The following is a 17,725-nucleotide window of genomic DNA, read 5'->3' as shown; positions in this document are numbered from 1 at the left end:
AAAAAGTAATCACGTCAGCGCATACAGCACTGAAAAATAATTTAGACTAATTAGAACACATACGTTTAAATATGGAGCTGCCATGTCTACTGCACAACACGAAATAAATGTAGTGTTGAATTTTCGGCGGTTTTAGTGGCTGATCAGGAACCAATTTAGTTCAATAACTAGACTATAATTTGCTCATATTGGGTGTCATCAGAAGTTTTTGTCAAGAAACTTTTAAAAATCTGGAAACCACAAAAAATAACGCCGAATATATCAAGAAACGAAGCCAGCAACAAAGATCTACTTTCAATAGTAAAGAAAATTTGTAAAGACCACCTTCCGGAAGTTCATTTAAGTGATGATGTATTGAAGTTGCTCTCATGGCTTGTAAATCACAAATTGATGAAAAGAAATATTCATCAGAGCATTGGCAAGAATTTAATTCACTAAGGACAACAATAACTAAGTTATTTTATCATGAATGTGAGATGCTAGGTATATTAAACACACTGTTGATCAATATATGACAGGCGTTCTCATATAAATATATACCGGGTATATATATATATATAAATGATCCCAGTATCAATACTCACTTTATCATATCGGCCACCGGATCATGAGTTTTATCAAGCTGTACCGAAGAAAACAATGTCAAAGTTAATGTATTCTACTACATTGGATCATGAGTTTTATCAAGCTGTACCAATAGATATAATGTCAAAGTTAAATGTATTTTACTTCATCGGATCAGGAGATTTTTTTTATCAAATTGAGGCAGTAGAATCAATGTCAAAGTAAGTAGCATTTTTTACTACCCTTTTTTCACACAAACATCTCTTGGCCAGTAAAAGTCACTCCCTATATTAAGCAAAACCCACTCTCACTATTTTTAGTAGAATACAAACTCACCATTTTGAGTATTTCTTTCAGGTCATAGAATATCATGAGTTTGACTGTTATCATGGTATCATCAACTGTCCTTACATCCCGAACCTACAAAATTAAAACAATCTTATGAAAAGTTTATAGCATTAGCATGGCATTGATCAGATTGTAAATGACATTGAAACTTAAAACACTACTAATATTTGTTTGAACTAACAACTACGCTCAGCCTGGCAGTATAATAAAACTGCTTTACTCATCTAAGACTGTTTAAGTCACAATATTTTCAAGTATACTTCGTTAGAATAGTTCTTTCAGGGAATAACTGCTCAACTCCGCAAGGATAAGTAGATTCTAAATTTAAACATCAAAACAAAAACAAACTAGCATAATTTTTTTATATTTTATTCCAATAGAATTTTCAGTGAGTACCAGTTTCTTATTATTTTTGTGCAAGGCGCTCCTTATTTACAAATCCTATTTGGGAGTAGATTTATATTACAGTTTTATACATAAATATACTTACATTATAGTAGAACTGTTCCGGGATTACAGCCAGCGGAGTATACTTATTGTATATTATATATACAATGTACTTACATTATAGTAGAACTGTTCCGGGATTACAGCCAGCTGAGTAAACTTATTGTATATTATATATACTTACATTGTAGTAGAACTGTTCTGGGATTACAGCCAGCTGAGTAAACTTATTGTGCCCTGGGATCATTCTCGTTTTGTCAGATGCATCACAACCATGCCAGGAAAATTGATGAAGCCTTCAAATATATTTCAGTTAAAATAATTCCAAAAATCCACACCAGACACAAATATAAGTAGATATATTACTATTTACTACTGCCTTAAGTATCAATCACGAATAATTAATTTTTCTTTGTTTTCATGGTAAATACTCAAATGTGATTGGTCGAAAAATTCTTTTCATTCTTCTATGAAAGAAATTCCAAGGAATGGCACGAAAAATGTGACGTCACAATACGACAATTGACGTTGCGTATTGATTTGAGAAAAAGAATCCCATTTAAAACCAGTAAAATTGTACATAAAGCATGTTTTAAATTAGAAAATCATTTTCAAAAATTAATTATAAGCGTTGATGTCAATTTTTTTTAGTTTCATCGGAGTATGAAACAAATTTTGTTTGCAAACTTCTGTAAGAATCCGCTATGCGGATTCATACAGTTTGCAAACAAAATTTGTTTCATACCCTGATGAAACTAAAAAAAATCAACATCAATGCTTAATTATTTCAATATACCCATTAGCTGCAATGAAACCTTAACAACATAAATCACAACATTTCTATACATTTGTATCTGGATATCAACTAGAATATGTACATGTAATTATGTCTGGATCTCACATGATTAAAAATAATTTAATTACCATTCTTCAGCCTCAGGAACAAACACTGTTGGGCCCTGGATGATTCTGCGCTGTACATCATTGTCTTTGAGACGCTTGTAAACTACAACCAGGTGGTTAGCATCTATCTTTGTGGCATCTTTGACTGTAATACTGTCATACACTAGGGGGTTGTGGAAAATCTCACATGGCCTGAAAACATTTTACAAGAAATTAAGCAAAACTCCTATCCAATTCTGTATCAGAATTCTGGAAAAATACCATAACTAGATATAGCCTTCTTACTTCGAAGCAAATAATATTGGGAGTTATAAGGAAAAACATAATTTCAAAGATGGCGATCATGGCAGCCATCTTGAATTTTATTTTCACTTGATACATACAAATATCTAGTCATGTACATGTAATTTCTTCTTTTTGTTTGTTTGGACATGTGTGTTTTCTCACCTTTCATAGGAAACTTAAACTTCCTTTTATGGTTCACTTTAGACTGTCTATCGGTCATTGTTTGTATAAAACAATTCCGTCCTTGTCTGAGTCCACCCATACCTACCCTCGTTTGTGTGTAACAATTCTGTCCTTGTCCGAGTCTCCCATACCTACCCTCGTTTGTGTAACAATTCTGTCCTTGTCAGAGTCCACCCATACCTACCCTCGTTTGTGTAACTATTCTGTCCCTGTCAGAGTCCACCCATACCTACCCTCATTTGTGTAACAATTCTGTCCTTGTCAGAGTCCACCCATACCTACCCTCGTTTATGTAACAATTCTGTCCTTGTCCGAGTCCCCCCATATACCTACCCTCGTTTGTTTGTAACAATTTTATCCTTTTCCGAGTCCACCCATACCTACCCTCGTTTGTGTGTAACAATTCTGTCCTTGTCCGAGTCCACCCATACCGACCCTCGTTTGTGTAACAATTCCGTCCTTGTCCGAGTCCATCTATAACTACCCTCGTTTGTGTAACAATTCTGTCCTTGTCAGAGTCCCCCCATACCTACCCTCGTTTGTTTGTAACAATTTTATCCTTTTCCGAGTCCACCCATACCTACCCTCGTTTGTGTGTAACTATTCTGTCCTTGTCCGAGTCCACCCATACCGACCCTCGTTTGTGTAACAATTCTGTCCTTGTCCGAGTCCACCCATACCTACCCTCGTTTGTGTAACTATTCCGTCCTTGTCTGAGTCCACCCATACCTACCCTCGTTTGTGCGTAACAATTCTGTCCTTGTCAGAGTCCACCCATACCTACCCTCGTTTATGTAACAATTCTGTCCTTGTCCGAGTCCCCCCATATACCTACCCTCGTTTGTTTGTAACAATTTTATCCTTTTCCGAGTCCACCCATACCTACCCTCGTTTGTGTGTAACAATTCTGTCCTTGTCCGAGTCCACCCATACCGACCCTCGTTTGTGTAACAATTCCGTCCTTGTCCGAGTCCATCTATAACTACCCTCGTTTGTGTAACAATTCTGTCCTTGTCAGAGTCCCCCCATACCTACCCTCGTTTGTTTGTAACAATTTTATCCTTTTCCGAGTCCACCCATACCTACCCTCGTTTGTGTGTAACTATTCTGTCCTTGTCCGAGTCCACCCATACCGACCCTCGTTTGTGTAACAATTCTGTCCTTGTCCGAGTCCACCCATACCTACCCTCGTTTGTGTAACTATTCCGTCCTTGTCTGAGTCCACCCATACCTACCCTCGTTTGTGCGTAACAATTCTGTCCTTGTCAGAGTCCACCCATACCTACCCTCGTTTGTGGGTAACAATTCTGTCCTTGTCAGAGTCCACCCATACCTACCCTCGTTTGTGTGTAACAATTCTGTCCTTGTCCGAGTCCACCCATACCTACCCTCGTTTGTGTAACAATTCTGTACTTGTCCGAGTCCACCCATACCTACCCTCGTTTGTGTGTAACAATTCTGTCCTTGTCAGAGTCCACCCATACCTACTCTCGTTTGTGTGTAACAATTCTGTCCTTGTCCGAGTCACCCATACCTACCCTCGTTTGTGTGTAACAATTCTATCCTTGTCCGAGTCACCCATACCTACCCTCGTTTGTGTGTAACAATTCTGTCCTTGTCCGAGTCACCCATACCTACCCTCGTTTGTGTAACAATTCTGTCCTTGTCTGAGTCACCCATACCTACCCTCGTTTGTGTAACTATTCTGACTTTGTCTGAGTCCACCCATACCTACCCTCATTTGTGTAACAATTCTGTCCTTGTCAGAGTCCACCCATACCTACCCTCGTTTGTGTGTAACAATTCTGTCCTTGTCCGAGTCCACCCATACCTACCCTCGTTTGTGTGTAACAATTCTGTCCTTGTCTGAGTCCACCCATACCTACCCTCGTTTGTGTGTAACAATTCTGTCCTTGTCTGAGTCCACCCATACCTACCCTCGTTTGTGTGTAACTATTCTGTCCTTGTCCGAGTCCACCCATACCTACCCTCGTTTGTGTAACAATTCCGTCCTTGTCCGAGTCCACCCATACCTACCTTCGTTTGTGTGTAATTCAGTCCTTGTCCGAGTCCACCCATACCTACCCTCGTCTGTGTAACAATTCTGTCCTTGTCTGAGTCCACCAATAACTACCCTCGTTTGTGTAACAATTCTGTCCTTGTCCAAGTCCACCCATACCTACCCTCGTTTGTGTGTAACAATTCTGTCCTTGTCTGAGTCCCCCCATACCTACCCTCGTTTGTGAGTAACAATTCTGTCCTTGTTGGAGTCCACCCATACCTACCCTCGTTTGTGTAACAATTCTGTCCTTGTCCAAGTCCACCCATACCTACCCTCGTTTGTGTGTAACAATTCTGTCCTTGTCTGAGTCCCCCCATACCTACCCTCGTTTGTGTGTAACAATTCTGTCCTTGTCCGAGTCCACCCATACCTACCCTCGTTTGTGTGTAACAATTCCGTCCTTGTCGGAGTCCACCCATACCTACCCTCGTTTGTGTGTAACAATTCCGTCCTTGTCTGAGTCACCCATACCTACCCTCGTTTGTGTGTAACAATTCTGTCCTTGTCCGAGTCCACCCATACCTACCCTCGTTTGTGAGTAACAATTCTGTCCTTGTTGGAGTCCACCCATACCTACCCTCGTTTGTGTAACAATTCTGTCCTTGTCCAAGTCCACCCATACCTACCCTCGTTTGTGTAACAATTCTGTCCTTGTCCTAGTCCACCCATACCTACCCTCGTTTGTGTAACAATTCTGTCCTTGTCCTAGTCCACCCATACCTACCCTCGTTTGTGTGTAACGATTCCGTCTTTATCTTTAAGTACTAGGAACTGATATTGAGTGGCGGTGTAAGACTTTAGGTACTGCAATCTCTCCCGATACAGGAATACCTGTCAAAATACATAAAGGAAATGAATGCATCCCTGTAAGAAATACCTGTTAATATCAATACAGCAAATATGCAAAATAACCCATCCTCATAATTACAGTGTAACCGGAGAGGAGAACATGTAGCGGCCAGACCGGGGTTCGAACACGGGACCTCCAAACAATAGCCGGATGCTCTACCAATTGAGCTACCTGGTCACCGATGATCGACCCAGTCCAGTCCCGCTACACACCTCCCTCCTTTTTTTTCCCAAGTCTTTTCCCTCGAAGACACACGAGACCATTATACCACCACTGTGGGTATTTTAACTGGGTGCCAATTTTGTAACAGGAGAGGAGAAAAGGTAGCGACCAGACTGGGGTTCGAACTTGGGACCTCCGAACACTAGCCTGATGCTCTACCAATTGAGCTACCTGGTCACCGATGATCGACCCAGTCCAGTCCTGCTACAAGAGCAATATGCAAATATACCACTCAAAATAATTACAGCAAATCTGCGAAAATACCTTTCATGAACAATTACAGCAAATTACATACATATTGAACACCTGTAAAAATGATAAGAGCAAATGGTACACAAAGTTGTGCTTACCTAGTTAGGCCAAAACAAAAATATAGTTGGTTCGACGTAACCCGCTCGGACCAGTAAAATTGCCCCAACTCAAAAAATTTATTGTGAAAAATAAAACATTGTTTTTTTAACGATTCAACTGTTCCAGATATTTATGTTGAAGTGCAGGTTTGAAGCTACGTCTCCCAAACCCAAATAAGGTTGTTGGGTGTTTCTTATGTTTAAGAATTATACAAAATAAATAATGATTTCCATATTCTGGTTTGTTAAATTGTTTTCGTATTAAAGGTTGAAAATCTGTTTTCAGAACCGAATAAAACAAATATTGTCAGACCTATATATAGCTACCCATATGTAAGACCCCCGGTATGGATTACAGCAAACCAAGATATTTTTAACGGTGGCCTTATATCAAATCTATGCAAGTACCTGTATCTGTTAAAGTTATACAGAAAACACACCAGTTTGCAGCATAAATATTTTAATGATTTCATAAACAATTTATTCAAGCATAACCATGAAATATTCATAATTCTTATCTTGACGATAATATGACAAAAGAAATAATGAGATGACCTAATTGTAATATGAAAACTTACCCTTTCTGGTCCAACAATCAGACGACCCTCCCCTAGGTAGTTGAACACAACAGCCTGCTGACTTTCCCTTACTGTCTTATATTTCATATTTCTGTAATACAGATGGACAAACATGCTATAAGTATATATATATAATTAGTTTGTTTAAAACAGGAACATAAGCTTAGGTCGTTAATATCTATTCACTTTTTATTAAAGAAAAAAAGTCTGAACATAAAACAAGTAGAAACTGTGAAAACTTGTTAACTAAACATTGGAGGTTTTAGAGGTAAGATTGTATGAAATAAGCAAGAAATACCTATATCAACAATAATAAAGTCTTGCATTTAACGCATACAATTGTAAATAAATATATCAGTGTACATGTACATTACTAGCTAAAGTTTCCTCTGGCCCTGACACCATTTCTAGTGACAGTGTTGTGGGGTGGTGTTAGGGCCAGAGGAAACTCGGGCTAGTACAATACATGTATTTCTGGCTAACTTTATCATGATAGATTCTAGATCTATATCCCAATTTTTATCTTGATGACATCATCGATACAAATGAACAGCTAATAATTAGCCTGATTGAAACCCAATGATGAAATGTAGCGAGGTGTGGCCACCATTAACGTTATAACATGGGTAGTTATTCATTAGCCTAGTCTTTGACTTGAGACTTTTATAAAATTACTAGATCCTATAATTATTACAATCATGATTCACTCACCAGTACGGATTATGTTGTAGGTAGGAGTCGTTTCAGTAAATAACGACTGTTCAATTTCGTTGCGAATTCTGATTTTTAACACGGAAATCTAAATTTAGCAACATGTAAACAGAATATGTAACCTTAATAAATGTCGTTTCCCGTTAGTAGGAGAAGCAGTTAGCTAGCAGCAAGTGCGTGAATCATTATTGCTTATCATTTCAGGTGCATTTGACATGAAAGTTCTACCTTAACGGAGTTGTCTCCCGTTGTCCATTGACGCGTTTCACTAAAATGGTCCGTGCATCTATTCAAACAATTTTTCAGGTACAACTAATTGTATTTCCCAACACAATTCATACAAATAAGAATCTTCTTGCAAGAGCGTTCTCGTCCATCATTCACATTCATTCATTCATTTCATTCATTAAAACCAAGACATCATTTATAATTACAGAGCTGATATATCAATATAAACTTTTAAATAGCATTTAATGGAACTGAACACTTAACTATTTATTATGATTTGTACATACCTTACTATTATATCATTGTGTATATATATATATATTGTATGTTGAGTCCAGTATAGAGGTCAATCAATCCTGATCTGGAAATAAACTTAACTATACTTAACTTAGTGCATTCATTCATTCATTCATTCATTGTTATCAATTAATTAGTAATCACTAGAATCATGATCCTATTAGGCATTTTAAATTCACTCTGCTGTTCATTAATTCTGGAAAACTCTTTCCACTACGTAATTATTCAGGAAAACACTCCAAATTTATCCATTCATTCTGTAATTCATTCTGTAATTCATTCATTCATCCAACACTTCATTCACTCTATGTCAGAAGAGTAATTTTAGAAAAGCTCTATCTAAGTGTTTATTTAATGATTATTCTATACTGCTACTCATTGTTCAAACTCTGGTTTTTTAGGAGTCAATAGAGAACTGTTCTAAATGTTTACAGGTAAAATTTTGATATGACCTTTATATCTTTAATTAGAGATATATGTAAATTCATTTTGACAATTAACTAAAGGAGTCAATTACTGTTCTAAATTGACACAGATCAGACACTGAGTGTCATATGTCATTATATCTATATTTCGTATGTAATCTCATGAGATATGTGGCTAGTGACATATATACATTGTACATAAGTATCTCTGTTGTGACTCAATTGAGATCAATATATCCAGAGCATAATTTTTGTTTTTGTTGTTTTTTTTGTTTTTTTTTTTTAAATATATTATTTTTGGTTTTACTTATATGCTCTCTTATGGTTTGTTTTGTAAATGCTACTTGCTATTACATAGTCAAATCATAGTTAATACCAAATATTGATATAATCATGATCTACATGTAGTATCTAATTTCCTCGCTTTTTATCATGTATCGATAAAGTGCTCTGAGTTGACTATTACGCTTTATACATACATGTATGTAGAAATATGATCTGTCCATATCTATTAATGATTAATAAGCTTAACCTATCATCGAATATATAATATATCCAATTCTATTAAAATCTCTACTAAACTTTTATAGTGAATTTAATAGCATGATTCCAAATAATTATTAGTCCATTGATTGAAGAAATCTGATTTTCTGTTCCTATTTGAACTTGTAATTTTTTTTTTAGTAACTTATCACTCAAAATCGATGATTTAATTTATTGGTACTACTTAATATGATATAATTTCATTAATAATATGAAATGTAAATTTCTCATGATTGAATTTTTTTTTTTACTCTTAATTTTGGCCCTGAATGATGTAGGATAGTATTAATATTATATACTTTCTTAGTTGTTTACTTTTGTTCAAGTTACATATGGCATCATTGGTGTTACATGTGTGTATATACTTATATTATAGATTTTGTTTTGATTGTTTATTATTTGTTTTCTGCCTTTATGGTGCTAATTACATATCCAAGTAGATGTATTAGCTCGGGTAAGTATATTATTATTCTGTTTCTCCCTCAGGAATTTGTTGTTTATATTATATTTATACACACTAAGTTTCAGTGTGTATGGTTTTTGTATGAATGTGTGAGAAATCAATCACTCAGTGGTTCTACTTTCTTGTTTCTTGATAATGACATATTTTTCAAATGTATTCTTTTGTCTCTTATATTAAGAGCAGGTGATGTACAGGTAAACCCGGGTCCTTATTGTCAAGATAAATATGAATCAAGCAATATTTCAATTCTTCATCTTAATGTCCGTTCTTTGCGTAACAAACTTGAAGTTATTGAAAGTGAATTTTTTGAAAATGACATTCTCTGTTTTACTGAAACTCATTTAGAGGATTCTGTTAATGATAATGATCTCAAATTGGAGTCACATCCTACCTTCTTTAGAAATGATAGGAAAGACAGACAAGGGGGAGGTGTTATGATATATACTAAAGATAATGTTCATGCTACAAGAAAATTTGATTTTGAATCAGTTGATCTTGAAAGTATTGTCATAGAAATTAGATCATCTAACAAAAAGTTTCTTCTCTGTTGTATTTATAGACCTCCTAATGCAGATGTTGCTTACTGGAATAAATTTGATAAATTAATTGATACACTAACCAATGTTAACTGTAATTTGATTATTACAGGCGATATAAACCAAGATATGCTTTCTCTTTCTCCTAATTCACATCTTGCAAGAATCTTAAGTAAATATCAGCTTCAAAGTATTATTCAATGTCCTACAAGAATCACTAATACATCAGCAACTGGTATTGACATATTCTATGTTAATAATCCCAACATAGTACAGAGTTCGGAAGTGTTATCACCCCTATGTAGTGATCACTGTCCTATTGTTATGAATCTATGTTTTAAAGTGTTAAAAGTAAAATCATTTGTAAAAGAAATTTTTAATTTAGTGAAGCAAATTGGAGTGAAATAAATAGAGGTCTTCTAGCAATTGATTGGAATACATTAATTGAATCTAATGATAATGTGAATGAGATAAATAGTATACTTATAAATCAAATAAACTTGCTTACTGAAAAGTATATTCCATGTAAAAGAATAAGAATAAAACCTAATGATAAACCATGGATGACAAATGAAATTAGAACCCAGTTAAGGAAAAAGAATAGATTACATAAAAGGGCTAAACATACTAATAAAGTAAATGATTGGTATAAATTTAGAACATTAAGAAATACTGTAATTGACCTTATTAGAAAAGCTAAAGATACACATCTTACTAAACTTCAAAACTCTCTTGCAGATAAGACTGTACCACCTAGTACGTGGTGGAATATTGCTAAGTCTTTATGTGGTCTCTCCAAGAAAAATGAAACTTCTCATCCTCTTAAAGTTGGTAACGATATTTTGATTCATCCATTGGACAAAGCAGAAGCTATTAATAATGTTTTTACTTCTATTTCTAATTCTGTTGAAGATACTAACAATGTTCATAATTATAACATGGAGTTACCTCCCCTTAGTCATACCAAACTTGGTACAGTCACAATATCAGATCAAGATATCATTGATCAAATCCAGTTGATAAATGAGAGTAAACCTCCTGGACCTGATAATGTTTCTCCTAAAATAATAAAAAATCTTCTTCCATCAATAATTTTACCTCTCAAAATTCTATTTAACAAAACCGTTAATTCTGGTACAATTCCAACAGCCTGGAAGTCTGCTAATGTTAAAGCTCTATACAAAGGTAAAGGTGCCATTGATGATCCAAATAAGTATAGACCAATTGCAATTACATCTATTTTAAGTAAAATATTAGAAAAAATAATCTTTAAATATGTCTTTAATTATGTAACGAAACATCATATTATCAGTGAGCACCAATCTGGATTTCAACCTAGAGACTCTACTGTCAATCAATTAATATTAATATATAATGTAATTATGGATAATATAGATAAAGGTAAGGATATAAGATTAGTATTTTGTGATATCAGTAAGGCCTTTGACAGAGTCTGGCATCAGGGTCTTTTATATAAGTTAAAAACATATGGCATATCTGGGAATTTGTACAAATGGTTTGAAAGTTATCTTACGGATAGAAAACAAAGAGTTATCTTTGAAGGTTATAGCTCCACATTTAAACATATAAATGCCGGAGTTCCACAGGGATCGGTACTCGGACCGTTTTTATTCTTGCTTTTTATTAATGATATAACTAATGAAATTAATACAAATATAAAATTATTTGCTGATGATACTTCTCTCTATGTTATTGTTGATGATGATGTTGGAACTCCTACTGCTGAGTTAAATGATGACCTTGAGTCTATTAATAATTGGGCTAAGAAATGGAAAATTGATTTTAATCCTAATAAAACAGTTGCACTAACAGTAAGTAAAAAAAATAGGATACATCCTCCTTTATTTTTTGATGATCAATTAATTCAACAACATTCATTCCATAAACATTTGGGACTTATAATTTAATTCAAAAGGTACTTGGGGGGATCATATTAATGATATTTACAATAAAGCATGTAAAAGACTAAATCTATTGCGTATGATAAAGCATAAGGTGGATAGAAAAACACTTATGACATTATACTGTTCATTTGTCAGACCTATTTTGGAATATTCAGATTCTATTTGGGATAATTGTACTATTGGTGAATCTAAATTATTAGAATCTGTTCAGATTGATGCAATGAAAATTATCACTGGTTTAAGAAGTGGCACTTCTCATTATAAACTATATAAAGAAACTGGTTTGGAAAAATTAGAATCAAGGCGTCATAAGCATAAATTAATTTTAATGTATAAAATCATAAATCACATGACCCCTGACTATCTGTTTAATATCATTGAACCATTTATAAATCATCAGCAAAATACTCATAACCTGCGTCGTCATAGATTTTTTAATATACCAAGATCAAGAACCATTATCTATGACAGGAGTTTCTTTCCTAGCACTATGCAGGCATGGAATAATCTTGATCCTTCACTAACCATGGCTGTAAGTCTAAGTTCCTTCAAAAACAATCTTAATCGAACATTAGCAAATCCTAATAATGATACTATATCTACTAAATTTAAATACTGTATACCTCGTAAATTAAATATTATCTTGTGTCAATTAAGAAATAATGCAAGTGACTTGAACCATCATATGATAGATTTATAGATCATCTTATCCCTGATTCAAGTTGTACCTGTGGCTCACCTAGTGAAAATAATGATCATTTCTTCTTTACTTGTCCTAATTTCTCTAATTCTAGGTATTTAATTAATGAAATTAATGACCGTATTGGTTATTTGAATTCAATCGTATTAACTTCAGGTGACAATACACTATCGGATGACATCAATGAATTTATCTTAACTACTGTACAACATTATATAAATAGTACAAAAAGATTTTAGTAATTATGTTGAATAAAAAAATAAGATTACAAGTTATACAAGTAGTATTCACTGAGGCCGAGTACACGAGTACACATCTTTAGATGTGTTGTGTGTGAGTGATTGAGAGTGAGTGTGTGTGTACAAGGATGTATACATGTGTGTGTCATGTACATGTAGGATGTAGGTATGCAAGTCTGTATCATAACGAGTACATGTTTTTAGAATCGATTTTAAATTATCATTCTACTTTGAATATCTTTGTAATATAACCACTATCACTTACATTCTTTCAACTATTTCTTTATATATATATATATATATATACTTCACTGTCTATATTTACTAATTCACTTTACTCTGTATATATGTGGTACCTTTGGAGAGGACTTATATAGGCTTGCCTGTTGTCCAATCCATTTGTTTTATTGCAATAAAATTTGTTGAAATGAAATCGTAGTTCGTTAATTTATTTCACCAGTAGTTTTACATTATAACCACCAGCATTAAAACTATGCCGTTTATCTTTTTTAAAGATATTTCTTGTTTAAATAGTGTTGTCTTAATAAAACTACATGAACTTATATATCTGAAGTTTGTGTATATATTTGCCAGTGAACCTGGGTATAATATTTAAAGGTGTCGGCTTGGGGTGGAAATCCGCTCCTTTTACACCAGTAACTCTCACCCTGAAAATTTCCGCTTTTCCGCCTGTAGTCCTATGTTATTCTAATTTTAGTAGGAGTGTATACATAATTACATATTTTTAAATCTAAACACAAATTACTCTTTATTCCGGTATATAATGACAATTGTTTATTCTCGTAAACAGTACAGTGCAGAGAATATGATTACAAACACACTATTAATAGTAATGCATGGTAAAACAAATTATGACTTAATTATCTCATTTATATCAATAATAAATTTAGCCAATGAAATAAGTAACATTTAAGTGCATATTATATATGTTAATTACTCAGCTAACATCCCAAAAACCCATTTTCCTTAGGGACGCGGTTCCCAAAAAACGGAAGCTGATTAGCAGAATTGGTTGTGACAGTCCTAAACCTAGCTATCTGGTAAGATTTTTTCCTTATCTATTTTTGAAGTTGACAATATTTCTTTTTTTCTTTTTCAATGAGATGACTATATATTAACAATTCAATATATTGTTAAAAGTACATATTATAAACTGGTAAACCAATCAGTAACTTATCATTTGTACAATTTTGAAATCAAATGTTAAAAGAAATCGTCAATTTAGGACAAGATATAATTCAAATCAAACACATTCACGTGTACACGTATCCACAGCATTTGAAGGACACTGTGCATTGTTCAACATAGGGATATATGTCTTATGTCTATTTGTAATGGAGTATTTTCGTTCTTCTGTCCGGGTGTCCGACCCAGAGGGTACCGTCCTCGAGTAGACTGATACACAATGGTACACTTCCATCGGATGTATAAACAGTCCTCATACAGCGTCCAGTATTCCCGTCAATCAGTAGTACCGACTTGGTGACACATTCCGCTACGAGGATATCACCAGCTCCATTAAAACAAACATCGAATGGGAAAAACTTTGATGACTGACTGGAACACGTTTGATGTGGTTGTACCAATGTCTTTACAGCGAAACTTCAGGTTTAGTTGTTTATCCATCACGATGACGTGAGGCTGTTTGCCTGGTGTCTTACCAGCGATGTAGTTATCATAACCTACACCGTCACTATCAACAACAGCTACATCCCCGGTCAGAGTACTAGACACCATGTGATGAGGGTGTACTGCCACCTGTCGACAAGGATCGCCCGCTTCAGCTGACACTGCCCGGCCGTCTGTAGTGTACAGTTGTATTCCTCCCCCCATCCCCACCACCACCATGTCATCACTAGTGATACACAGAGAACTTGGTGTGTTGTTAACGTTAAAGCGTGTAACGACGTCACCACTCGTCGTGATTTCCCGGATACTTCGGTCAGCACGAACACAGAACCACACCTTACCCGTGGTCGGGGATACAGAGATCGAATTGACTGTGACCTTACACTTGATTGTCTCCTTTACATTGCCTTTTAAGTCCATCCGGTACACGTTTTCAGCGTCCCAGTACGATAACCATGCCTCGTCACCAGTAAGACATGTACAACATATATCATAAGGAAACGACGTCTTAAACTCGGACAGAACCACAGGTGTCGGAATCGGTTTGTACGACTGATCTTCTCCGTCGATGAGTACCTTACCAAGCATGCGTTCCAGAGGTTCGACGGATATGGTCCCGGGTTTGAACTCCACTGTCTGCAAACGTCGAGGAGAGGGAGGGTCAATTGAGGTATTCCTGATTTCCCGCGCTAATGTAGTGACGTCAACAGTTGTACCGGATGTCAGTACCTGCTGGCATCTGTCCAGTTTTGGCTCCAGGTCTTCCCTCAGATGTTTGGTTAGAGCAGTTCTGTTTTTCTCAGAAACACTTCTATTCAGTTTCTCTAGCTCGGTACACATCTTCACTAACAACTCAATGGCGTTATCGATGTTGTCTTTCATCTGTTTCCCCTGACCAGAGACCTATATACTAGGGATTCGCGACAACCGCTTTTCTCGCAGAGTCACGACCTCACCTTTTGTTCTCATGACCGGAAGTATATTTAGCACGAGATCTAGCGAGACCAAGCGCTGCGGCTGCGCAATAGGTGGATATCAGAGTTGTTTATATTAGTGACATATGTGCCGTGCCAAGAGTGTCACCGCGTTTGGCCGAGATAACTTCATACTGGCGATAGTTATACCTTTGCACTGTAATGTATATCGGCAGATGTGAACAACGATATTTAAGTAGTGTCTTACCGAAAAAAACACCATTTTTCCGTTAAAGATTTATATAGAAAAACATGGAAAATGTCGTCCGATTTTCTGCCATTAGACGATGATCTAAATTTAGATGTATAGAGAAATATACTGACGACGATTTTTATATTTTCGATAGTGATACTGACTTCAGTCAGTGCTTCCCTAATTATACCGGACTCTTACAAGGGGAAATATAATCACCTGTGTTATTTTCTTTGTATCTAAATACACTTTATTAATGACAACTGTCCAAGTATTGAATCACAGGGGCATGTCTAGTTTTATATTACAGAAATAGTCATAAATACCTATATATATTGACAATATATATAGGTATTTATGACTATTTCTGTAATATAAAACTAGACATGCCCCTGTGATTGAATTACAGATGCTTGATCTTTTCTTGCTAATGTATACCGACGACATGGCTTTATTTGTTAACTGCCCAGAAGATTTACAAATTATGTTTGATTCTTTTATATGCATATATCATAAAATGGAATCTGGTGGTCAATGTTGATATAACTAAAATCATGGTGTTTAGAAATTGTGGACAAATAAGAAATAATGAGCCATGGAAATATAATAATGAATAATAATGACAATATAGAAATTGTTGACAGTTTTAAATTATTGGGTATGCTGTTCAACTACAATGGGAAGTTTTACAAAACACAAAAACATTTTGCAGAACAAGGCAGAAAAGCTTTATTTTCTCTGACAACTTCTCTTAGAAATCATTGCTTGAATGTAGAAACTCATTGTTCTATATTTGATTCGTATGTAAACAGTATTTTACGTTATGCATCGGAAATATAGGGATTTCATAAAGCACCAAATGTCGAAAGCGTACATTAGAAATTCTGTAAAAAAAAAAAATACTGAACTTAATAAGGTGCCTAAATCAACTTGCAATGACTTTGTTTACTGTGAATTGGGTAGATTACCATTAACTATTATGAGAAAATTAAGAGTGTTCAAATATTGGTGAAACAGTCGGGTAATCTGGTATTGAAAACATGTCTTGATGAAATGGTAAATGAGAATGACGTGTGGATATGTGACATTAAGAATGAATTAGCCGCTTTAGGTATTGAGTACATGTTTTATTCTAAATCACCAGTAGACTATGCTTTTAAAAGCATTGAGCAGAGATTGACCGATGTTACAAAACAAAACATGTTAACAGACATCTAGTTCTTCGAAAGGTAGATTATATATCGATATCTGATAGATAGCCACTGTGTACAGTTTTAAACCTATAGAAACTAAATATAAATGTATGTGGAGCATCCTCACATAAATTAAATATAGAAATAGGTAGACATAATAATATTACCCAAAGAAATAGAACCTGTAACAATTGTGATTTGGGTGACATCGAGGGCGAGTTTCATTTTATTTTGATGTGTCCATTATATACAGGTCTGAGGGTAAAATGTATAAAACAATATTACTACAAAAGACATTCTGTTTTAAATTAATCCAACTATTATCTGTTAATAGTATATAGGTCTCTGCCCTGACGTTTAATGTCACTGATAACTTTCTGATATCCTCCACCGTTTGTTTCACTTTTACGAATATCCTCCTTGATTTTAGGAATGTCGGTTTTGGAAAGCTTGTCAACATACTGCTGTATTTCCCGTTTCTGGTCCGCCACGTAATCAGTCAGTTTACCAAACTTATGACCGTAGTGACTCTCTGTAACACAGTCCATACAAATCAACTCGTCCTCACACGATTTACACACATAAATAAACCCCATCCCTTTATGGCGGAGACACCCAGGAACTGGTGTCTGGGCCGCCATGTCGACAAGGTTAGCTGCTGTTTGTCAATATGGCGGCGATACTTCTCGGAATTTGAGATAGTCTTCCGGGTAAAGGACAGCATATGTTCTATTTTTAGTTACAGGCGTGTATTATATAAATGATGTATCAATGTAACTGGATCAAATAGATTTAAATAAACAGAAACGGGTGTCGTAATGTCGCCTTGGGTATACGTCGTGTTAAGTCACTATAA

At 35.2% G+C, this 17,725-nt stretch overlaps 2 protein-coding genes across 3 annotated transcripts; both read right to left on the bottom strand.

Moving 5' to 3' along the window:
* Window positions 1-2: 2 nt before the first annotated feature.
* On the bottom strand, window positions 3-7,640 carry LOC117341106 (the record flags this gene model as incomplete). Of its 2 annotated transcripts, XM_033902939.1 has the most annotated exon segments (8): window positions 3-29; window positions 585-622; window positions 901-984; window positions 1,544-1,655; window positions 2,284-2,454; window positions 5,517-5,623; window positions 6,793-6,883; window positions 7,504-7,640. In XM_033902939.1, coding segments are annotated over 7 exon segments (626 nt in total), but the record flags the coding sequence as incomplete, so codon positions are not given.
* A 6,758-nt stretch (window positions 7,641-14,398) lies between these two features.
* On the bottom strand, window positions 14,399-17,584 carry LOC117340731. The gene is made up of 2 exons (XM_033902493.1): window positions 17,225-17,584; window positions 14,399-15,405 (listed from the first exon to the last, which is right to left on the bottom strand). The coding sequence occupies exons 1-2, from the start codon at window positions 17,508-17,510 to the stop codon at window positions 14,399-14,401; spliced, it is 1,293 nt and encodes a 430-aa protein (XP_033758384.1). The 5' UTR covers window positions 17,511-17,584.
* Window positions 17,585-17,725: the final 141 nt, after the last annotated feature.

This window comes from Pecten maximus, chromosome 13, assembly GCF_902652985.1.
Source record: "Pecten maximus chromosome 13, xPecMax1.1, whole genome shotgun sequence".
NCBI classification, from domain to species: domain Eukaryota; kingdom Metazoa; phylum Mollusca; class Bivalvia; order Pectinida; family Pectinidae; genus Pecten; species Pecten maximus.
The sequence above is the reverse complement of the archived record's forward strand: the minus strand, read 5'-3'. Positions and strand labels throughout refer to the sequence as shown.